At 42.4% G+C, this 25,306-nt stretch overlaps 1 protein-coding gene across 1 annotated transcript in view; it reads right to left on the bottom strand.

Annotated features, from left to right (window-relative positions):
* Positions 1-25,306, bottom strand: part of ZMAT2 (zinc finger matrin-type 2) — an 88,713-nt gene that overhangs the window by 17,685 nt on the left and 45,722 nt on the right. Inside the window, exon 5 of the mRNA XM_053718605.1 lies at positions 17,079-17,224. Coding sequence (XP_053574580.1) covers positions 17,079-17,224 — 146 coding nt within the window. The remainder of the gene's footprint in view (positions 1-17,078; positions 17,225-25,306) is intronic.

Raw genomic sequence — 25,306 nt, 5'->3', positions numbered from 1 at the left:
CTCTCTCCTGTTTGATTCTGGCAATCAATCGAGGAAGCATCGGGAAGGGTGGAAACACATAAGCCATCCGAAGGTCCAAGGTGCTGTCAAAGCATCTATCAGAACCGCTCCCGGATCCCTGGATCTGGACCCGTAGCGAGGAAGCTTGGCGTTCTGACGAGACGCCATGAGATCTATCTCTGGTTTGCCCCAACGTCGAAGTATCTGGGCAAAGACCTCCGGATGAAGTTCCCACTCCCCCGGATGAAAAGTCTGACGACTTAAGAAATCCGCCTCCCAGTTCTCCACTCCCGGGATGTGGATTGCAGACAGGTGGCAAGAGTGAGACTCTGCCCAGTGAATTATCTTTGATACTTCCATCATTGCTAGGGAGCTTCTTGTCCCTTCCTGATGGTTGATGTAAGCTACAGTCGTGATATTGTCCGACTGAAACCTGATGAACCCCCGAGTTGTTAACTGGGGCCAAGCCAGAAGGGCATTGAGAACTGCTCTCAATTCCAGAATGTTTATTGGAAGGAGACTCTCCTCCTGATTCCATAGTCCCTGAGCCTTCAGAGAATTCCAGACAGCGCCCCAACCTAGTAGGCTGGCGTCTGTTGTTACAATTGTCCAGTCTGGCCTGCTGAATGGCATCCCCCTGGACAGGTGTGGCCGATAAAGCCACCATAGAAGAGAATTTCTGGTCTCTTGATTCAGATTCAGAGTGGGGGACAAATCTGAGTAATCCCCATTCCACTGACTTAGCATGCACAATTGCAGCGGTCTGAGATGTAGGCGTGCAAAAGGTACTATGTCCATTGCCGCTACCATTAAGCCGATCACCTCCATGCATTGAGCTACTGACGGGTGTTGAATGGAATGAAGGACACGGCATGCATTTTGAAGCTTTGTTAACCTGTCTTCTGTCAGGTAAATCTTCATTTCTACAGAATCTATCAGAGTCCCCAAGAAGGGAACTCTTGTGAGTGGAAAGAGAGAACTCTTCTTTTCGTTCACCTTCCATCCATGCGACCTTAGAAATGCCAGTACTAACTCTGTATGAGACTTGGCAGTTTGAAAGCTTGAAGCTTGTATCAGAATGTCGTCTAGGTACGGAGCTACCGAAATTCCTCGCGGTCTTAGTACCGCCAGAAGAGTACCCAGAACCTTTGTGAAGATTCTTGGAGCCGTAGCCAATCCGAATGGAAGAGCTACAAACTGGTAATGCCTGTCTAGAAAGGCAAACCTTAGATACCGGTAATGATTTCTGTGAATCGGTATGTGAAGGTAAGCATCCTTTAAATCCACTGTGGTCATGTACTGACCCTCTTGGATCATGGGCAAAATTGTTCGAATAGTTTCCATCTTGAACGATGGAACTCTTAGGAATTTGTTTAGGATCTTTAAATCCAAGATTGGCCTGAAAGTTCCCTCTTTTTTGGGAACTACAAACAGATTTGAGTAAAACCCTTGTCCTTGTTCCGACCGCGGAACTGGATGGATCACTCCCATTAATAAAAGATCTTGTACGCAGCGTAGGAACGCTTCTTTCTTTATTTGGTTTGTTGACAACCTTGACAGATGAAATCTCCCTCTTGGGGGAGAGGATTTGAAGTCCAGAAGGTATCCCTGAGATATGATCTCTAACGCCCAGGGATCCTGAACATCTCTTGCCCAAGCCTGGGCGAAGAGAGAAAGTCTGCCCCCTACTAGATCCGGTCCCGGATCGGGGGCCCTCGATTCATGCTGTCTTAGGGGCAGCAGCAGGTTTCCTGGCCTGCTTGCCCTTGTTCCAGGACTGGTTAGGTTTCCAGCCTTGTCTGTAGCGAGCAACAGCTCCTTCCTGTTTTGGTGCAGAGGAAGTTGATGCTGTTCCTGCTTTGAAATTACGAAAGGAACGAAAATTAGACTGTCTAGCCCTAGGTTTGGCTTTGTCCTGAGGCAGGGCATGGCCTTTACCTCCTGTAATGTCAGCGATAATCTCTTTCAACCCGGGCCCGAATAAGGTCTGCCCTTTGAAAGGTATATTAAGCAATTTAGATTTAGAAGTAACATCAGCTGACCAGGATTTTAGCCACAGTGCTCTGCGTGCCTGAATGGCAAATCCGGAATTCTTAGCCGTAAGTTTAGTTAAATGTACTACGGCATCTGAAATAAATGAGTTAGCTAACTTAAGGGCTTTAAGTTTGTGTGTAATCTCATCTAGTGTAGATGATTCAAGTGTCTCTTCCAGAGACTCAAACCAAAATGCTGCTGCAGCCGTGACAGGCGCAATACATGCAAGAGGTTGCAATATAAAACCTTGTTGAACAAACATTTTCTTAAGGTAACCCTCTAATTTTTTATCCATTGGATCTGAAAAAGCACAGCTATCCTCCACCGGGATAGTGGTACGCTTAGCTAAAGTAGAAACTGCTCCCTCCACCTTAGGGACCGTTTGCCATAAGTCCCGTGTGGTGGCGTCTATTGGAAACATTTTTCTAAATATCGGAGGAGGTGAGAACGGCACACCGGGCCTATCCCACTCCTTAATAACAATTTCAGTAAGTCTCTTAGGTATAGGAAAAACATCAGTACTCGCCGGTACCGCAAAATATTTATCCAACCTACACATTTTCTCTGGTATTGCAACTGTGTTACAATCATTCAGAGCCGCTAACACCTCCCCTAGTAATACACGGAGGTTTTCCAGCTTAAATTTAAAATTTTAAATATCTGAATCCAGTCTGTTTGGATCAGAACCGTCACCCACAGAATGAAGTTCTCCGTCCTCATGTTCTGCCACCTGTGACGCAGTGTCTGACATGGCCCTAACATTATCAGCGCACTCTGTTCTCACCCCAGAGTGATCACGCTTGCCTCTAAGTTCTGGTAATTTAGCCAAAACTTCAGTCATAACAGTAGCCATATCCTGTAATGTGATTTGAAATGGCCGCCCAGATGTACTCGGCGCTACAATATCACGCACCTCCCGAGCGGGAGATGCAGGTACTGACACGTGAGGCGAGTTAGTCGGCATAACTCTCCCCTCGTTGTTAGGTGAAATATGTTCAGTTTGTACAGATTGACTTTTATTTAAAGTAACATCAATACAATTAGTACATAAATTTCTATTGGGCTCCACTTTGGCATTAGCACATATAGTACATGTATCTTCCTCTGAATCAGACATGTTTAACACACTAGCAATAAACTAGCAACTTGGAAATGCTTTTTAAGTAATTTACAATAATATGAAACGAACTGTGCCTATAAGAAGCACAGAAAAAATTATGACAGTTGAAAATAAATAAGTTATAGCATCAAATCTTTGTAAGAAATATACAATTTTAGCAAAGGATTGTTCCCATTAGCAAAGGATAACTAACCCTGACAGCAGAAAAAATACACAAATAAACATTTTTTATCACAGTCAATTACAATCTTCACAGCTCTGCTGTGAATGATTACCTCCCTCAAAACAAGCTTTGGAGATCCCTGAGTTCTGTAGAGATGAACCGGATCATGCAGGAAGAAAATGAACTTCTGACTGAGTTTTTTGATGCGTAGTAAAAGCGCCAAAAATGGCCCCTCCCCCTCACACATAACAGTGAGAGAGATCAGTAAACTGCTTTAATTTAAACAAAACTATTGCCAAGTGGAAAAATTAGTGCCCAAAACATTTTTTCACCCAGTACCTCAGAGAAATAAACGATTTTACATGCCAGCAAAAAAACGTTTAACCTCAATAAATTAATTGTTATTTAAAACCTATTGCAAGTCCCTGCAAATTAGGTTAAGTCTATGCATACAGTATAAATCCAGTGAAGTACCATTCCCCAGAATACTGAAGAGTAAAATATACATACATGACAGCCTGATACCAGCTACATCTACTGCATTTAAGGCTGAGTTTACATTATAACGGTATGGCAGGATTTTCTCATCAATTCCATGTCAGAAAATAATAAACTGCTACATACCTCTTTGCAGATTAATCTGCCCGCTGTCCCCTGATCTGAAGTTTACCTCTCCTCAGATGGCCGAGAAACAGCAATATGATCTTAACTACTCCGGCTAAAATCATAGAAAAAACTCAGGTAGATTCTTCTTCAAATTCTACCAGAGAATGAATAACACACTCCGGTGCTATTATAAAATAACAAACTTTTGATTGAAGGTAATAAACTAATTAAAATCACCACAGTCCTCTCACACATCCTATCTATTCGTTGGGTGCAAGAGAATGACTGGAGGTGACGTAGAGGGGAGGAGCTATATAGCAGCTCTGCTGGGTGAATCCTCTTGCACTTCCTGTAGGGGAGGAGATAATATCCCAGAAGTAATGATGACCCGTGGACTGACCACACTTAACAGGAGAAATAAATGTTTTGCTATACATTTTCCCTTGCTGTTAATCAAAGATTATGCCTCTGCAAACACTGTGCTTTTTGTATACAAAAAGGGAATATGTTGAGACTTAAAATATAATTTTTAAATCACACTACATTTGATTATCTCTTTGAACATTGTTAGCACAATTTCCAGAGTTTTTAAAACCAACAGAAATTCTATAAAATGTGTTTATTTAAACGCCATTGTCGTATTTAAGTTCCTTTGCATGAATTAAACACAATGTTGGAGCATCAATAGTAAAAAAACAAAATTTATACTTGCCTGATAAATTTCTTTCTTTCCAGATATGGTGAGTCCACGGCGTCCTCAATTACTGTTGGGAATATCACTCCTGGCCAGCAGGAGGAGGCAAAGAGCACCACAGCCAAGCTGTTAAGTATCACTCCCCTTCCCACAAACCCCAGTCATTCGACCGAAGGTAAAGGAGAAAAAAGGAGTAACACAAGGTGTAGAGGTGCCTGAGGTTTAGTAAAAAAAACAAAGGGCGGGGCCTCACCATATCCGGAAAGAAATTTATCAGGTAAGCATACATTTTGTTTTCTTTCCTAAGATATGGTGAGTCCATGCCGTCCTCAATTACTGTTGGGAACCAATACCCAAGCTAGAGGACGCAGAGGACAAGGGAGGGACAAGACAGGTAGACCTAAATAGAAGGCACCACCGCTTGAAGAACCTTTCTCCCAAAAGAAGCCTCAGCCAAGGCAACAGTATCAAATTTGGAAAAAATATGCAGAGAAGACCAAGTTGCAGCCTTGCAAATCTGTTCCACAGAAGCTTCATTTTTGAAATCCCAAGAAGAGGAGACAGCCCTAGTGGAATGAGCTGTAATTCTCTTTTAGGAGGCCGCTGTCCAGCAGTCTCATAAGCCAAACAAATTAAACTTCTCAACCAGAGAAAAAGAGAAGTAGCAGCAGCCTTCTGACCTCTACGTTTCCCAGAGAAGCAAACAAACAGGGAAGAACACTGGCGAAAATAGTTAGTCGCCTGTAGGTAGAATTTCAGAGCACGCATAACATCTAAATTGTGCAACAAACGTTCCTTATGAGAAGAAGGATTAGGACATAGAGAAAGAACAACAATTTCCTGATTAATATTTCTATCAGTAACAACTTTAGGAAGAAAACCAAACTTAGTACGAAGAACTTCCTTCTCTGCATGAAAGATAAGAGAAGGCGAATCACACGGCAAAGCTGAGAGTTCCGAAACTCTTCGAGCAGAAGAGATAGCCATAAGAAACAGAACCTTCCAAGATAACAACTTAATATCTATGAAATGCATTGGCTCAAACGGAGCCTGCTGCAAAACCTTAAGAACAAGATTAAGGCTCCAAGGAGAAGCAACAGACTTAAACACAGGCCTAATTCTGACTAAGGCCTGACAAAAAGATTGCACATCTGGCACATCTGCCAGACGCTTATGTAACAAGATAGATAGAGCAGAAATCTGACCCTTCAGTGTACTGACAAACCTTTTTCCAGACCTTCCTGGAGAAAGGACAAAATCCTAGGAATCCTGACCCTACTCCAAGAGTAGCCCTTGGATTCACACCAATAAAGATATTTACGCCAAATCTTATGGTAAATATTTCTAATAACAGGCTTACGCTCCTGAATCATGGTCTCAATGACCGACTCAGAAAACCCACGCTTAGCCAGAACTAAGCGTTCAATCTCCAAGCAGTCAGCTTCAGAGAAACGAGATTTGGATGAAGGAAGGGACCCTGAAGTAGAAGGTCCTTCCTCAGAGGCAATTTCCAAGGTGCGAGAGATGACATCTCCACTAGATCCGCATACCATATCCCGCGAGGCCACGCAGGTGCTAATAAAATCACCAACGCTCTCTCTTCCTTGATCCGAACAATGATTCGTGGAAGGAGAGCAAACAGAGGAAACAGGTATACTAGCCTGAAGTCCCAAGGAACCACCAGATCATCTATGAGAGCGGCCTGTGGATCCCTTGACCTTGAACCGTACCTTGGAAGCTTGGTGTTCTGCCGAGACGCCATCAGATCCAACTCCGGCACCCCCCATTTGAGGATTAAGCTGGAGAACACCTCCGGATGGAGTTCCCACTCCCCGGGATGAAAAATCTGTCTGCTCAGGAAATCTGCTTCCCAGTTGTCCACTCCTGGAATGTGGATGGCAGATAGACAGCAATTGTGAGCTTCTGCCCACTGAAAAATCCGAGTTACCTCCTTCATGGTTAAGGAACTCAGAGTTCCACCTTGGTGATTGATGTATGCTACTGAGTTGATTTTGTCCGTCTGAAACCTGATAAATCGGGCTAAAGACAACTGAGGCCAAGCCATCACAGCAATGTAAATCGATCTCAACTCCAAGATGTTTATGGGGAGAGCAGACTCCTCCCGAGTCCAGAGTCCCTGCGCCTTTAACGAGTCCCAGACAGCTCCCCAAGACCAGAAGGCTGGCATCCGTAGTCACAATCACCCAGGAGGGTCTCAGAAAGAATCTTCCTTGTGACAGATGCTCCTGAGAAAGCCACCATGGAAGAGAGTCTCTTGTCGACTGATTTAGATCTCTGAGACAAATCCGAATGATCTTTGTTCCATTGCCTGAGCATGCATAACTGTAGAACTCTCAAACGGAATTGAGCAAAAGGAATTATGTCCATGGAAGCGACCATCAGACCAATTACCTCCATACATTGAGCTACTGATGGCCGAACAGTAGACTGAAGAGAAAGGCAAGAAGAAATATTTTCATTGATAGGGAATCTATTATGATCCCTAGGAAAACCATCCTTGTAGCTGGAACAAGGGAACTATTTTCCAGATTCACTTTCCATCAGTGGGAACGTAGAAAAGACAACAAGATCTCTGTATGAGAGTTCGCTTGTTGAAAAGATGGTGCCTAAACCAATATGTGGTCCAAGTAGGGCGCCACTGCAATTCCCTGAGCCCTGATCACTGCCAAGAGAGCCCCCAGAACCTTTGAGAAAATTCTGGGAGCTGTGGCAAGACCAAACAGAAGAGCCACAAACTGAAAGTGTTTGTCTAGAAAGGCGAATCTCAGGAATTTGTGATGATCCCTGTGGATGGGAACATGAAGGTACACACCCTTCAGGTCTATGGTCGTCATGAACTGACCCTCTTGCACTAAAGGAAGGATGGAACAGATAGTCTCCATGTTGAAGGACAGTACTCTGAGAAACTTGTTTAGACACTTCAGATCTAGAATTGGTCGGAAAGTTCCCTCTTTTTTGAGAACCACAAACAGATTGGAATAGAACCCTAGACCCTGTTCCAGTACTGGAACTACCACTCCCAGGTAGGAAAGATCCTGTACACATTTCAAGAACGCCTCTCTTTTTATCTGGTCTGCAGATAATCTTAAGAGGTGGAACCTGCCCCTGGGAGGAAAGGTCTTGAATTCTAATTTGTAACCCTGGGATACTATGTCCACGGCCCAAGGATCTGGGACATCTCGTATCCATGCTTGAGAGAACTGAGAAAGTCTGCCCCCCCCCCCCACTTGATCCGATCCCGGATCGGGGGCAATCCCTTCATGCCGATTTAGAGTCAGCTGCGGGCTTCTTTGACTGCTTCCCCTTGTTACAAGACTGACTGGGCTTCCAAGAAGGCTTGGACTGTACCTGCTTAGACGAGGAAGGGGAAGACTTACCTCTGAAGTTACAAAAGGAATGAAAATTACTCTGTCTCTTTGGTCTATTCTTTTTATCTTTTATCTTGAGGTAGAAAAGACCCTTTTCCACCTGTAATATCAACCAACAAGTTATAAGTCCAGCACACAGGTATACTTGCACGTCACAGTGGGCAACTTTTCAAAACCCACTAAAAAACGAATATTCCAAACAGCAGAAAGTGTGACAGAATAAAGCACTTTAATTGTTTAAAACCACAGGGTTACAGGCTGCAACGTTTTGGGAAACATCCTTTAGTCATGCATGACTAAGGGATGTTTCCCGAAACATTGCTGCCTGTAACTCTGTGGTTTTAAACAATTAAAGTGCTTTATGCTGTCACACTTTCCACCTGTAATATCAGAAATGATTTCTGCACAACCAGGGCCAAACAAGGTCTTACCCTTGTAAGGAATCACCAACAGCTTGACCTTAGAGGAAACATCCGCTGACAAAGATTTCAGCCACAATGCTCTGCGGCCTAGCACCGCAAAGCCAGATGTCTTAGCTCCTAGCCTAATCACCTGCAGAATAGCATCAGAGATAAAAGAATTAGCTAACTTAAGAGCCGTAATCCTGTCTTGGATCTCATCCAAAGGGGTCTCTACCTGAAGGGACTCAGACAAGGCGTCAAACCAGTACAATGCCACACTGCAGGTTACCATAAAAGACCATGATGAACATATATCCTCTTCAAAACCACCTCCAGCTTTATGTCCATAGGATCTTTAAATGAGCAGCTATCCTCAATAGGAATAGTGGTCCTCTTAGCCAGAGTAGAAATGGCCCCTTCTACCTTAGGGACCGTGTGCCATTGTTCCTGTATGGAGTCAGCGATTGGAAACATCCTCTTAAAAATAGGAAATAGGGAAAACAATACCACCAGCTTCTCCCACTCCTAATTAATAATATCCAGAGCATTGTCTGGAACCGGAAAAACAGAATTTATGCTTACCTGATAAATTACTTTCTCCAACGGTGTGTCCGGTCCACGGCGTCATCCTTACTTGTGGGAATATCTCTTCCCCAACAGGAAATGGCAAAGAGTCCCAGCAAAGCTGGCCATATAGTCCCTCCTAGGCTCCGCCCACCCCAGTCATTCGACCGACGGACAGGAGGAAAATATATAGGAGAAACCATATGGTACCGTGGTGACTGTAGTTAGAGAAAATAATTCATCAGACCTGATTAAAAAACCAGGGCGGGCCGTGGACCGGACACACCGTTGGAGAAAGTAATTTATCAGGTAAGCATAAATTCTGTTTTCTCCAACATTGGTGTGTCCGGTCCACGGCGTCATCCTTACTTGTGGGAACCAATACCAAAGCTTTAGGACACGGATGAAGGGAGGGAGCAAATCAGGTCACCTAAACGGAAGGCACCACGACTTGCAAAACCTTTCTCCCAAAAATAGCCTCCGAAGAAGCAAAAGTATCAAATTTGTAAAATTTGGCAAAAGTGTGCAGTGAAGACCAAGTCGCTGCCTTACATATCTGGTCAACAGAAGCCTCGTTCTTGAAGGCCCATGTGGAAGCTACAGCCCTAGTGGAGTGAGCTGTAATTCTTTCAGGAGGCTGCCGTCCGGCAGTCTCGTAAGCCAATCGGATGATGCTTTTAAGCCAAAAGGAAAGAGAGGTAGAAGTCGCTTTTTGACCTCTCCTCTTACCAGAATAGACAACAAACAAAGAAGATGTTTGTCTGAAATCTTTTGTAGCCTCTAAATAGAATTTTAGAGCACGGACTACGTCCAAATTGTGTAACAAACGTTCCTTCTTTGAAACTGGATTCGGACATAAAGAAGGAACAACTATCTCCTGGTTAATATTCTTGTTAGAAACAACCTTTGGAAGAAAACCAGGCTTAGTACGCAAAACCACCTTATCTGCATGGAACACCAGATAAGGCGGAGAACACTGCAAAGCATATAACTCAGAAACTCTTCTAGCAGAAGAAATAGCAACCAAAAACAAAACTTTCCAAGATAGTAACTTAATATCTATGGAATGTAAAGGTTCAAACGGAACCCCTTGAAGAACTGAAAGAACTAGATTTAGACTCCAGGGAGGAGTCAAAGGTCTGTAAACAGGCTTGATCCTAACCAGAGCCTGAACAAATGCTTGAACATCTGGCACAGCTGCCAGTCTTTTGTGTAGTAAGACAGATAAAGCAGAGATCTGTCCCTTTAGAGAACTTGCAGATAATCCTTTCTCCAAACCTTCTTGTAGAAAGGAGAGAATCTTAGGGATTTTTATCTTATTCCATGGGAATCCTTTGGATTCACACCAACAGATATATTTTTTCCATATCTTATGGTAAATCTTTCTAGTTACTGGTTTTCTGGCCTGAACTAGAGTATCTATCACAGAATCTGAAAACCCACGCTTTGAAAGAATCAAGCGTTCAATCTCCAAGCCGTCAGCTGGAGGGAGACCAGATTTGGATGTTCGAATGGACCCTGAACAAGAAGGTCCTGTCTCAAAGGTAGCTTCCATGGTGGAACCGATGACATATTCACCAGGTCTGCATACCAAGTCCTGCGTGGCCACGCAGGAGCTATCAAGATCACCGAGGCCCTCTCCTGTTTGATCCTGGCTACCAGCCTGGGAATGAGAGGAAACGGTGGAAACACATAAGCTAGGTTGAAGGTCCAAGGTGCTACTAGTGCATCTACTAGAGTCGCCTTGGGATCCCTGGATCTGGACCCGTAACACGGAGCCTTGAAGTTCTGACGAGACGCCATCAGATCCATGTCTGGAATGCCCCATAATTGAGTCAGTTGGGCAAAGATCTCCGGATGGAGTTCCCACTCCCCCGGATGGAAAGTCTGACGACTCAGATAATCCGCTTCCCAGTTTTCCACACCTGGGACGTGGATCGCAGATAGATGGCAGGAGTGTTCCTCCGCCCATTGTATTATTTTGGTCACTTCTTTCATCGCCAGGGAACTCCTTGTTCCCCCCTGATGATTGATATACGCAACAGTCGTCATTTTGTCTGATTGGAATCTTATGAATCTGGCCTTTGCTAGTTGAGGCCAAGCCCTGAGAGCATTGAAAATCGCTCTTAGTTCCAGAATGTTTATCGGGAGAAGAGACTCTTCCCGAGACCATAGTCCCTGAGACTTCAGGGATTCCCAGACCGCGCCCCAGCCCACTAGACTGGCGTCGGTCGTGACAATGACCCACTCTGGTCTGCGGAAGCTCATTCCCTTGGATAGATGGTCCAGGGTCAGCCACCAACGGAGTGAATCTCTGGTCTTCTGATCTACTTGAATCATTGGAGACAAGTCTGTATAGTCCCCATTCCACTGTTTGAGCATGCACAGTTGTAATGGTCTTAGATGAATTCGTGCAAAAGGAACTATGTCCATTGCTGCAACCATCAACCCTACTACTGCCATGCACTGAACTATGGAAGGACGTGGAACAGAATGAAGAACTTGACAAGCGCTTAGAAGCTTTGATTTTCTGATCTCTGTCAGAAAAATCCTCATTTCTAAGGAATCTATTATTGTTCCCAAGAAGGGAACTCTTGTTGACGGAGACAGAGAACTTTTTTCTACGTTCACCTTCCATCCGTGCGATCTGAGAAAGGCCAGAACAATGTCTGTATGAGCCTTTGCTTTTGAGAGGGACGACGCTTGTATTAGAATGTCGTCCAGGTATGGTACTACTGCAATGCCCCTCGGCCTTAGAACCACTAGAAGGGACCCGAGTACCTTTGTCAAAATCCTTGGAGCAGTGGCTAACCCGAATGGGAGGGACACAAACTGGTAATGTTTGTCCAGAAAGGCGAACCTTAGGAACTGATGATGTTCTTTGTGGATAGGAATATGTAGGTACGCATCCTTTAGATCCACGGTAGTCATAAATTGACCTTCCTGGATAGTGGGTAGAATCGTTCGAATGGTTTCCATTTTGAACGATGGTACCCTGAGAAATTTGTTTAGGATCTTCAGATCCAAAATTGGTCTGAATGTTCCCTCTTTTTTGGGAACTACGAACAGATTTGAATAAAATCCCATTCCCTGTTCTTTTATTGGGACAGGGTGTATCACTCCCATTTTTAACAGGTCTTCTACACAATGTAAGAACGCCTGTCTCTTTATTTGGTTTAAGGATAAGTGAGACATGTGGAACCTTCCCCTTGGGGGTAGTTCCCTGAATTCCAGAAGATAACCCTGAGAAACTATTTCTAGTGCCCAGGGATCCTGAACATCTCTTGCCCAAGCTTGAGCAAAGAGAGAGAGTCTGCCCCCTACTAGATCCGGTCCCGGATCGGGGGCTACTCCTTCATGCTGTCTTGTTAGCAGCAGCAGGCTTCTTGACCTGCTTACCCTTGTTCCAGCCCTGCATAGGTTTCCAGGCTGGTTTGGGCTGTGAGGCATTACCCTCTTGCTTAGAGGATGCAGAATTCGAGGCCGGTCCGTTCCTGAAATTGCGAAAGGAACGAAAATTAGACTTATTCTTGGCCTTGAACGGCCTATCTTGTGGAAGGGCGTGGCCCTTTCCCCCAGTGATGTCTGAGATAATCTCTTTCAATTCTGGTCCGAAGAGAGTTTTACCTTTGAAAGGGATGTTAAGCAATTTTGTCTTGGATGATACATCCGCTGACCAAGACTTTAGCCAAAGCGCTCTACGCGCCACAATTGCAAACCCTGAATTTTTTGCCGCTAATTTAGCTAATTGCAAGGCGGCATCTAAAATAAAAGAGTTAGCCAACTTAAGTGCGTGAACTCTGTCCATAACCTCCTCATATGGAGTCTCTCTACCGAGCGACTTTTCTAGTTCCTCGAACCAGAACCACGCTGCAGTAGTGACAGGAACAATGCACGAAAAGGGTTGTAGAAGGTAACCTTGCTGTACAAAAATCTTTTTAAGCAAACCTTCCAATTTTTTATCCATAGGATCTTTGAAAGCACAACTATCCTCGATAGGAATAGTAGTGCGCTTGTTTAAAGTAGAAACTGCCCCCTCGACCTTAGGGACTGTCTGCCATAAGTCCTTTCTGGGGTCGACCATAGGAAATAATTTCTTAAATATAGGAGGGGGAACAAAAGGTATGCCGGGCTTCTCCCACTCCTTATTCACTATGTCCGCCACCCGCTTGGGTATAGGAAAAGCGTCGGGGTGCACCGGAACCTCTAGGAACTTGTCCATTTTGCATAATTTCTCTGGAATGACCAAGTTGTCACAATCATCCAGAGTAGATAACACCTCCTTAAGCAGTGCGCGGAGATGTTCTAATTTAAATGTCACAACATCAGGTTCAGCTTGTTGAGAAATTTTTCCTGAATCTGAAATTTCCCCATCTGACAAAACCTCCCTCATGGCCACTTCAGATTGGTGTGAGGGTATGACAGAACAATTATCATCAGCGCCCTCCTGCTCTTCAGTGTTTAAGACAGAGCAATCGCGCTTTCTCTGATATGCAGGCATTTTGGATAAAATATTTGCTATGGAGTTATCCATTACAGTCAATTGTTGCATGGTAATAAGCATTGGCGCGCTAGATGTACTAGGGGCCTCCTGCGTGGGCAAAACTGGTGTAGACACAGTAGGAGATGATGCAGTATCATGTCTACTCCCCTCATCTGAGGAATAATCTTGGGCAATTTCATTATCTGTGGCAGTACTGTCCTTACTTTGTTTGGACGCTATGGCACAATTATCACACAAATTTAAATGGGGAGACACATTGGCTTTCATACATATAGAACATAGCTTATCCGAAGGCACAGACATGTTAAACAGGCTTAAACTTGTTAATAAAGCACAAAAACCGTTTTAAAACAAAACCGTTACTGTCTCTTTAAATTTTAAACAAAAACACTTTATTACTGAATATGTGAAAAACTATGAAGGAATTGTTCAAAAATTACCAAAATTTCACCACAGTGTCTTAAAGCATTAAGAGTTTTGCACACCAAATTTCAGAGCTTTAATAACGGAACCGGAGCCGTTTACAAATTTAACCCCTATACAGACACAGCTACAGCTTTTGCTGAGATCTAACCAAGCCCAGAGGGGAATACGATACCAAATGACGCCTTCTAGAAACTTTTCCAGCTATTTTCAGGTCCTCACACATGCATCTGCATGTCTTGCTCTCAAAAACAACTGCGCAGTAAAGGCGCGAAAATGAGGCTCAGCCTACAACTGGGAAGGCCCTCCCTGACTGGAAAAGGTGTCTAAAATAGTGCCTGCCGTTAAAAAACGTTCCCCAAGCTTATAAATGTGAGATATCATCATATCATCATCATGTATAAAATGCCCAAATAAAGCAATCGATTTAGCCCATAAAAGTGTCTACCAGTTTTATAGCCCATATTAAGCCCTTTATTCTGTTTGAGACTAAGAAAATGGCTTACCTATCCCCATGAGGGGAAAAATGACAGCCTTCCAGCATTACACAGTCTTGTTAGAAATATGGCTAGTCATACCTTAAGCAGAAAAGTCTGCTAACTGTTTCCCCCAACTGAAGTTACTTCATCTCAACAGTCCTATGTGGAAACAGCAATCGATTTTAGTTACTGTCTGCTAAAATCATCTTCCTCTCACAAACAGAAATCTTCATCTTTTTCTGTTTCAGAGTAAATAGTACATACCAGCACTATTTTAAAATAACAAACACTTGATAGAAGAATAAAAACTACATTTAAACACCAAAAACTCTTAACCATCTCCGTGGAGATGTTGCCTGTGCAACGGCAAAGAGAATGACTGGGGTGGGCGGAGCCTAGGAGGGACTATATGGCCAGCTTTGCTGGGACTCTTTGCCATTTCCTGTTGGGGAAGAGATATTCCCACAAGTAAGGATGACGCCGTGGACCGGACACACCAATGTTGGAGAAAACCTCTTTAGAGGAATGAACTTCAAAGTAAATATTAAGTTTACTAGATTTCTTAGGGTGGACAACGACACGAGTTTCAAGGTTGTCCAAGGTAGCCAAAACCTCCTTTAACAATTAGCGCTGCGTAATCTGTTAGCGCTGCGTAATCTGTTGGCGCTCTACAAATAACCGATAATAATAATAATAATAAAAAACAAAGGTGTTCAAGCTTAAATCTGAAGGAAACCCCCTCAACTTCAGAAGAAGGTATTACACTGTCTGAATCTGAAATTTCTCCCTCAAAAAGTACTGACGAATCTTCCTCATCAGACTCAAGAGGAAGGACCATCTGAGAAACATTACTAGAATCAGAAACCTTACTATCTGAATCTTTAACTTTCCTTTTGCATTTCCCCTTTAACATAGAAAAAGCAGCTAACGCCGCCGAAACTGCAAAAGAAACTTGTGCGGCAATCTCCGCCTTCAAACATACTCCACTAGGAGTTATAGAAGAACCACAGGGCACTGCATGTGACGCAGTTGAGGCTTGGGACGTTACAGGGGAAGGCTGTGGAATTACCTGAACAGCATCATCCTGAGACATTAGGCTCAACTATAAAAATATTTTCTTTACATAGTAACGTCCTCTTAACACATGAGGAACAGAATTGCATAGGATCAACAATCTGTGCTTCTAAACACAACAGACAATTATTCATCTGTGCAGAACCTTGCTCTACATCAGACATGATGCTATCAAATATAATTTCCACCTGACAAGAATATAACAGCGATTGCTAGGTAGCACTGCCACTTACTAGCTAGGGTATATGATTCCAAGCAGTCTTTCAATAAAAACCTTTAATACACAACCGAGCGATAGTACGCTCAAAATAATCAACCTCACGGAACCTCACACTTCAGTCTTAGCTGAGGCGCCTACCTGCTCCTTAATCTGACCGGACTTCCTCACAACGAACAGCCGGACTCCAGATAATAGCGCAATATCTTTGCAGCCGACACCGCTCCGTCTTACACTAAAGCTGACTGAGTATCATGTCATCGGGAACAAGCTGCTGTGCTGCGACAAGGCGCAAAAGTAACTTACTTCCTGGTACGCCACTTCTAACGTACTGACAACCTCTCAAAACAGAGCCCCTGAGAACTCAATAGCGGTTAACTAAAAACCCCGCTAAACTGACAAAAAATTCCGTAGACCATAAGCTCTCTTTACTAAGAGCAGCTCAATAGAGCAGTAGCTTTTCACAGAGAATACAATAAGTCTCCACCAGAAAATGTCTCTAATAAAAATAATTAACCCCACACAAAAAGGTTAACATAGTCACATTGTATGCAGTGCCTGCTCCATGTCCAGACTAATCCTTAGTTAAGGATTACCTTGTCCCTTAATGAAATATATGCAGGAAAATATTTAAGTGCATAAACTCTCCACCTGGAAGAAAAAGCACTTACCTGCCAAGTCCGCTGTCCGGCATGTAGAACGCTCACTAGGTATGTAAGGACACAGTTCCTCACAGAGACCTGTACAAGAGAAAGAACAGAGTAAACCAACTCTGATTTTCTATACTAGGGCAGCAAAAATGTTAGTAAAAACACAGTAAGGCCCACCTTACAAGTTCCTAACTGCTTGAAAGCCACCACTACCCTTACTGAAGAGATTAACGTGGAGTACGGCTATACCCAATAAACTTGCTTGTAGTAAAATTTACATTTTCTTCAGACACCAAAACTTCACCTCCTCCATGAACGAAGGCAAAGAGAATGACTGGGGTTTGTGGAAAGGGGAGTGATACTTAACAGCTTGGCTGCCGTGCTCTTTGCTTCCTCCTGCTGGCATTCTCAACAGTAATTGAGGATGCCGTGGACTCACCATATCTAAGGAAAGAAATTATGCTGATTCCACGCTACTTAAGAAGGTCCAAAAACCCAGGAGCAAGGTAGCCACTGGCTCCTAGAAATTTATCCCTGGCTCTTAACTTTTTATTCTCTGTATATCTATATCCAAATACCACTGCCTGGCTCCAAAATATTCTTACTGGCTCTTCAATTTAAAACAAATTTGTTGACCCCCAGTCTAAGTTAAAGAATTTGCTTTTTGGCCTCTCTAGGGAGAGTGGTGGTAAGAACATTTTTTTTTACATAAATGCAAGTGTTTAATATCTTTTTAATACTTATAATAAAAATGCTGTACCTCTTCTCTAAGTTCTTTCATTCTCTCTTCAAAGTCATAGTCCTTCTGTTTCTCCTCCATCTTCTTTTTGTTTACTTCAAATCGTTTCTTCACTTGATCCAATGTGGAGCGCTCTACTCTCATGGACATTCCCAGGTTCCTCTGATCTGAAATAGAAGAATAAATAAATAAAAAGCAAAAACAGAATAAATGATATATCATGTTAGTATGTCTGTGATTTCAGATTAACATTGAAAGAGCTTTGTGAGAAAAATAAAAGAAAGAATATAAAACTCAATTAAAATAAATGAATGAATAGTATTTTCAGCATGAAACAAAAAAAAAAATATATAAGGACCTTCCTCCACCAAAAATTAAAATATAAACAAATATGTCCCCTTTTAGATGCAAAAAAAGTATTTTGTATGAAGCATGCATGTAAATATCTATATTTACAATAAAGATGGTCGTCATGTTCCTCGAGATCTTATAAGAAATGTGGGTGAAAAAAAAACTAAAACTAGTTGATGGGATCAAAAGGTTTACAGCAAGCTTCTACATAGTTTTCATTAAACTTAGAAGCTACAATTTTGAGGATAAAGCTACATTTTTAGGAGCCAGGAAATGGACAGATAGGGATACAGACTGCTACTTCAAATATATGACAAAAAATAAAACAAATAATTATATACAGCTGATATACATTTAAAAGCTTTCTTCTGCTAGCTTACTTGACTCCAATAAAAATGAAAAAAAAAAAGACCCAGGACATAACCAGGCTTTTTACAAGAGGTGGTACATAATCTAATCTACATTTATTAAAATGTTTTACATCTAAATCAAGGTTTTCTTTATTTAGTTTGTTTAAAGGGACAGTCTACACCAGAATTTTTATTGTTTAAAAAGATAGATAATCCCTTTATTACCCATTCCCTAGTTTTGCATAACTAACACAGTTATATAAATACACTTTTTAACTCTGTGATTATCTTGTATCTAAGCCTCTGCAAACTGCCCCCTTATTTCAGTTCTTTTGACAGACATCCATTTTAGCCAATCAGAGCTTGCTCACTGGAACTCCACGTGCGTGAGCACAGTGTTATCTATATGACACACATGAACTAACACCCTCTAGTGGTGAAAAACTGTCAAAATGCCCTGAAAGAAGAGGCGGCCTTCAAGGACTTAGAAATTAGCATATGAACCTCCTAGGTTTAGCTTTCAACTAAGAAAACCAAGAGAACAAAGCAAAATTGGTGATAAAAGTAAATTGGAAAATCGTTTAAAATTGCATTCTCTATCTGAATTATGAAAGTTTATTTTGGACTAGACTGTCCCTTTATTGTTCAAGTATTATCACAAACTGGGCAAGATAACAGAATTTATACTTACCTGATAAATTACTTTCTCCAACGGTGTGTCCGGTCCACGGCGTCATCCTTACTTGTGGGATATTCTCTTCCCCAACAGGAAATGGCAAAGAGTCCCAGCAAAGCTGGTCACATGATCCCTCCTAGGCTCCGCCCACCCCAGTCATTCGACCGACGGACAGGAGGAAATATATATAGGAGAAACCATATGATACCGTGGTGACTGTAGTTAGAGAAAATAATTCATCAGACCTGATTAAAAAACCAGGGCGGGCCGTGGACCGGACACACCGTTGGAGAAAGTAATTTATCAGGTAAGTATAAATTCTGTTTTCTCCAACATTGGTGTGTCCGGTCCACGGCGTCATCCTTACTTGTGGGAACCAATACCAAAGCTTTAGGACACGGATGAAGGGAGGGAGCAAATCAGGTCACCTAAACGGAAGGAACCACAGCTTGCAAAACCTTTCTCCCAAAAATAGCCTCCGAAGAAGCAAAAGTATCAAATTTGTAAAATTTGGCAAAAGTGTGCAGTGAAGACCAAGTCGCTGCCTTACATATCTGGTCAACAGAAGCCTCGTTCTTGAAGGCCCATGTGGAAGCCACAGCCCTAGTGGAGTGAGCTGTGATTCTTTCAGGAGGCTGCCGTCCGGCAGTCTCATAAGCCAATCGGATGATGCTTTTAAGCCAAAAGGAAAGAGAGGTAGAAGTCGCTTTTTGACCTCTCCTTTTACCAGAATAAACAACAAACAAGGAAGATGTTTGTCTGAAATCTTTAGTAGCCTCTAAATAGAACTTTAGAGCACGGACAACGTCCAAATTGTGTAACAAACGTTCCTTTGAAACTGGATTCGGACACAAAGAAGGTACAACTATCTCCTGGTTAATATTTTTGTTAGAAACAACTTTAGGAAGAAAACCAGGCTTAGTACGCAAAACCACCTTATCTGCATGGAACACCAGATAAGGAGGAGAACACTGCAGAGCAGATAACTCTGAAACTCTTCTAGCAGAAGAAATTGCAACCAAAAACAAAACTTTCCAAGATAGTAACTTAATATCTATGGAATGTAAAGGTTCAAACGGAACCCCTTGAAGAACTGAAAGAACTAGATTTAGACTCCAGGGAGGAGTCAAAGGTCTGTAAACAGGCTTGATCCTAACCAGAGCCTGAACAAATGCTTGAACATCTGGCACAGCTGCCAGTCTTTTGTGTAGTAAGACAGATAAAGCAGAGATCTGTCCCTTTAGAGAACTTGCAGATAATCCTTTCTCCAAACCTTCTTGAAGAAAGGAGAGAATCTTAGGAATTTTTATCTTATTCCATGGGAATCCTTTGGATTCACACCAACAGATATATTTTTTCCATATTTTATGGTAAATTTTTCTAGTTACAGGTTTTCTGGCCTGAACCAGAGTATCTATCACCGAATCTGAAAACCCACGCTTTGATAGAATCAAGCGTTCAATCTCCAAGCCGTCAGTTGGAGGGAGACCAGATTTGGGTGTTCGAATGGACCTTGAACAAGAAGGTCCTGTCTCAAAGGTAGCTTCCATGGTGGAGCCGATGACATATTCACCAGGTCTGCATACCAAGTCTTGTGTGGCCACGCAGGAGCTATCAAGATCACCGAGGCCCTCTCCTGATTGATCCTGGCTACCAGCCTGGGAATGAGAGGAAACGGTGGGAATACGTAAGCTAGGTTGAAAGTCCAAGGAGCTACTAGTGCATCTACTAGAGTCGCCTTGGGATCCCTGGATCTGGACCTGTAGCAAGGAACCTTGAAGTTCTGATGAGACGCCATCAGATCCATGTCTGGAATGCCCCATAATTGAGTTAGTTGGGCAAAGATTTCCGGATGGAGTTCCCACTCCCCCGGATGAAATGTCTGACGACTCAGAAAATCCGCTTCCCAATTTTCCACTCCTGGGATGTGGATCGCAGACAAGTGGCAGGAGTGATCTTCCGCCCATTGAATTATTTTGGTCACTTCTTTCATCGCCAGGGAACTCTTTGTTCCCCCTTGATGATTGATATAAGCAACAGTCGTCATGTTGTCTGATTGGAACCTTATGAATTTGGCCTTTGCTAGTTGAGGCCAAGCTCTGAGAGCATTGAATATCGCTCTCAGTTCCAGAATGTTTATCGGGAGAAGAGACTCTTCCCGAGACCATAGACCCTGAGCTTTCAGGGATTCCCAGACCGCACCCCAGCCCACTAGACTGGCGTCGGTCGTGACAATGACCCATTCCGGCCTGCGGAAGCTCATTCCCTGGGACAGATGGTCCAGGGTCAGCCACCAACGGAGTGAATCTCCTTAGATGAATTCGTGCAAAAGGAACTATGTCCATTGTTGCAACCATCAATCCTATTACTTCCATGCATAGCGCTATGGAAGGACGAGGAACAGAATGAAGCACTTGACAAGAGCTTAGAAGTTTTGATTTTCTGACCTCTGTCAGAAAAATCCTCATTTCTAAGGAATCTATTATTGTTCCCAAGAAGGGAACTCTTGTTGACGGGGACAGAGAACTCTTTTCTTTGTTCACCTTCCATCCGTGAGATGTGAGAAAGGCTAGAACGATGTCCGTATGAGCCTTTGCCTTTGACAGGGACGACGCTTGTATTAGAATGTCGTCCAAGTAAGGTACTACTGCAATGCCCCTTGGTCTTAGAACCGCTAGAAGGGACCCTAGCACCTTTGTGAAAATCCTTGGAGCAGTGGCTAATCCGAATGGAAGAGCCACAAACTGGTAATGTTTGTCCAGAAAAGCGAACCTTAGGAACTGATAATGTTCCTTGTGGATAGGGATATGTAGGTACGCATCCTTTAGATCCACGGTAGTCATAAATTGACTTTCCTGGATGGTGGGTAGAATCGTTCGAATAGTTTCCATTTTGAACGATGGTACCCTGAGAAATTTGTTTAGGATCTTCAAATCCAAAATTGGTCTGAACGTTCCCTCTTTTTTGGGAACTACGAACAGATTGGAATAAAATCCCATTCCTTGTTCCTTTATTGGAACTGGGTGTATCACTCCCATCTTTAACAGGTCTTCTACACAATGTAAGAATGCCTGTCTCTTTATTTGGTTTGAGGATAAGTGAGACTTGTGGAACCTTCCCCTTGGGGGTAGTTCCTTGAATTCCAGGAGATATCCTTGAGAAACTATTTCTAGCGTCCAAGGATCCTGAACATCTCTTGCCCAAGCCTGAGCAAAGAGAGAGAGTCTGCCCCCCACCAGATCCGGTCCCGGATCGGGGGCTACTCCTTCATGCTGTCTTGCTAGCAGTGGCAGGCTTCTTGGCCTGCTTACCCTTGTTCCAGCCTTGCATTGGTTTCCAGGCTGGTTTGGGTTGTGAGGCATTACCCTCTTGCTTAGAGGATGCAGAATTAGAGGCTGGTCCATTTCTGCGAAAGGGACGAAAATTAGGCTTATCTTTAGCCTTAAAAGACCTATCCTGTGGAAGGGCGTGGCCCTTTCCCCCAGTGATGTCTGAAATAATCTCTTTCAAATCAGGTCCAAATAAAGTTTTACCTTTGAAAGGAATGTTAAGTAATTTTGTCTTGGATGACACATCCGCTGACCAAGACTTTAGCCAAAGCGCTCTGCGCGCCACAATAGCAAACCCTGAATTTTTCGCCGCTAATTTTGATAATTGCAAAGCGGCATCTAAAATAAAAGAGTTAGCAAATTTAAGTGCGTGAACTCTGTCCATAACCTCCTCATATGGAGATTCTCTACTGAGCGACTTTTCTAGTTCCTCGAACCAGAACCACGCTGCCGTAGTGACAGGAACAATGCATGAAATTGGTTGTAGAAGGTAGCCTTGCTGTACAAAAATCTTTTTAAGCAAACCTTCCAATTTTTTATCCATAGGATCTTTGAAAGCACAACTATCTTCGATAGGAATAGTAGTGCGTTTGTTTAGAGTAGAAACTGCCCCCTCGACCTTGGGGACTGTCTGCCATAAGTCCTTTCTGGGGTCGACCATAGGAAATAATTTCTTAAATATAGGGGGAGGAACAAAAGGTATGCCGGGCTTTTCCCACTCTTTATTTACTATGTCCGCCACCCGCTTGGGTATAGGAAAAGCGTCGGGGGGCACCGGAACCTCTAGGAACCTGTCCATCTTGCATAATTTCTCTGGAATGACCAAATTGTCACAATAATCCAGAGTAGATAACACCTCCTTAAGCAGTGCGCGGAGATGTTCTAATTTAAATTTAAATGTCACAACATCAGGTTCAGCTTGATGAGAAATTTTTCCTGAATCTGAAATTTCTCCCTCAGACAAAAACCTCCCTCATGGCCCCTTCAGATTGGTGTGAGGGTATGACAGAACAATTATCATCAGCGTCCTCTTGCTCTTCAGTGTTTAAAACAGAGCAATCGCGCTTTCTCTGATAAGTAGGCATTTTGGATAAAAGATTTGCTATGGAGTTATCCATTACAGCCGTTAATTGTTGCATGGTAATAAGTATTGGCGCACTAGATGTACTAGGGGCCTCCTGCATGGGCAAAACTGGTGTAGACACAGTAGGAGATGATGTAGTATCATGTTTACTCCCCTCATTTGAGGAATCATCTTGGGCAATATCATTATTTGTGGCAGTACTGTCCTTACTTTGTTTGGACGCTATGGCACAATTATCACATAAATTTAAATGGGGAGACACATTGGCTTTCATACATATAGAACATAGCTTATTTGAAGGTACAGACATGTTAAACAGGCTTAAACTTGTCAACAATGCACAAAAAACGTTTTAAAATAAAACCGTTACTGTCACTTTAAATTTCAAACAGAAAACACTTTATTACTGAATATGTGAAAAAGTATGAAGGAATTGTCCAAATTTTCACCACAGTGTCTTAAAGCCTTAAAAGTATTGCACACCAAATTTCAGAGCTTTAACCCTTAAAATAACGGAACCGGAGCCGTTTTTCAATTTAACCCCTATACAGTCCCAGATACAGTCTTTGCTAAGACCCAACCAAGCCCTGAGGGGAATACGATACCAAATGACGCCTTTTAAAAGCTTTTTCAGAGATTCTTAGATCCTCACACATGCATCTGCATGCCCTGCTCTCAAAAAACAACTGCGCATTAATGGCGCGAAAATGAGGCTCAGTCTATGACTAGAAAGGCCCCCTGACTGAAAAAGGTGTCCAATACAGTGCCTGCCGTTTTATAAACGTTCCCCAAGATTATAAATGTCAATTGTTAGCCTAAATTTGAATAATATGCACAAATAAAGCAATCGATTTAGCCCATAAAAATGTCTACCAGTTTTTTAGCCCATAATAAGCCCTTTATTCTGTTTGTTTTTGACTAAGAAAATGGCTTACCGGTCCCCATGAGGGGAAATGACAGCCTTCCAGCATTACACAGTCTTGTTAGAAATATGGCTAGTCATACCTTAAGCAGAAAAGTCTGCTAACTGTTTCCCCCAACTGAAGTTACTTCATCTCAACAGTCCTATGTGGAAACAGCAATCGATTTTAGTTACTGTCTGCTAAAATCATCTTCCTCTTACAAACAGAAATCTTCATCCTTTTCTGTTTCAGAGTAAATAGTACATACCAGCACTATTTTAAAATAACAAACACTTGATAGAAGAATAAAAACTACATTTAAACTCCAAAAAACTCTTAACCATCTCCGTGGAGATGTTGCCTGTGCAACGGCAAAGAGAATGACTGGGGTGGGCGGAGCCTAGGAGGGATCATGTGACCAGCTTTGCTGGGACTCTTTGCCATTTCCTGTTGGGGAAGAGAATATCCCACAAGTAAGGATGACGCCGTGGACCGGACACACCAATGTTGGAGAAAACAAGACTACAAAACTACCTAAATACTAGCTCTAGGTATGGCAACCGAGAATCAGATAAATCTGGTAATGTCTACAATAATTAAACCCAGAAGATTTTCAAAAATGCAACAATTTTGGGAAGGGGTGGAAGTGAGATTAAATACAAAAAAAAAAAAAAACAACTTATCTAAGAACACAATGAATGTTATTTCTCTTTTCCAATAACTTCATATATGTAACAGATGCATCCAAACCTTTAAATATGTAAAAATGATTGTCATTCAGACTATGGGGGATAGAGACAGAGCATCCTTAAATAACAGCAACTTGATTACAGGAATAGCCAAGAGCCTTGTTCTACCTAGTAAAGGGCAGCACATTTGTTATAATGCACAGCCTTCAAACTAAAATGTCAAATCCACCATTCAGCAGCAGACAACACTAGTGAACATTCTCAAAGACAATAATTAGTGTAACAACTACAGATGTCCTGTATTAGTAGAAATACAATACACCAAGTCTGCAGGTAATTTACTGAGCTGACAATGAAGTTAGATATGGATAATTGTTAACAGCATGAAAACGACTTCTTGAAAAGTAGATTATTTTTTTAGAAAAAGTATAATCCTTACAATTAGATAGAGATCAGATATGCAACTGTAGTTTGACATCTTTTTAAGTAAGATCTAATAATACATCACTTGCAGCAACGTATGTGCTATGCATTGAATAAAAAATAAAAACAACTTTTGAAAAAACTTTACGGATTAAAAATCAAATCAGAATTGATCAGATGCAAATCATGCAGCTAAGGTCATCTAGAAGCTTCCAGTTATAGATAAATGTTCAAATTGGTCAAGATTGGTTCTCTCAATCTTTTTTAATAAAATTTGATCCATTGCTCCACCTTTTAATCCCAGTGGCTGCCGTCATCTTGGAGTTTAAGTGTTCATGCACAGATCTGTGATATGATTGTCTTCTTGACAAGCATTACTGCGCACCTCAGTTTAAAGAGCACAGTACAAAACGGGAGCTGTACATTTTTGCAGTGGCTGCATGTC

The sequence above is a fragment of the Bombina bombina genome, chromosome 6, assembly GCF_027579735.1.
Source record: "Bombina bombina isolate aBomBom1 chromosome 6, aBomBom1.pri, whole genome shotgun sequence".
NCBI classification, from domain to species: domain Eukaryota; kingdom Metazoa; phylum Chordata; class Amphibia; order Anura; family Bombinatoridae; genus Bombina; species Bombina bombina.
Note: the sequence above shows the minus strand (reverse complement) of the source record. Positions and strands in the feature narration are given on the sequence as shown.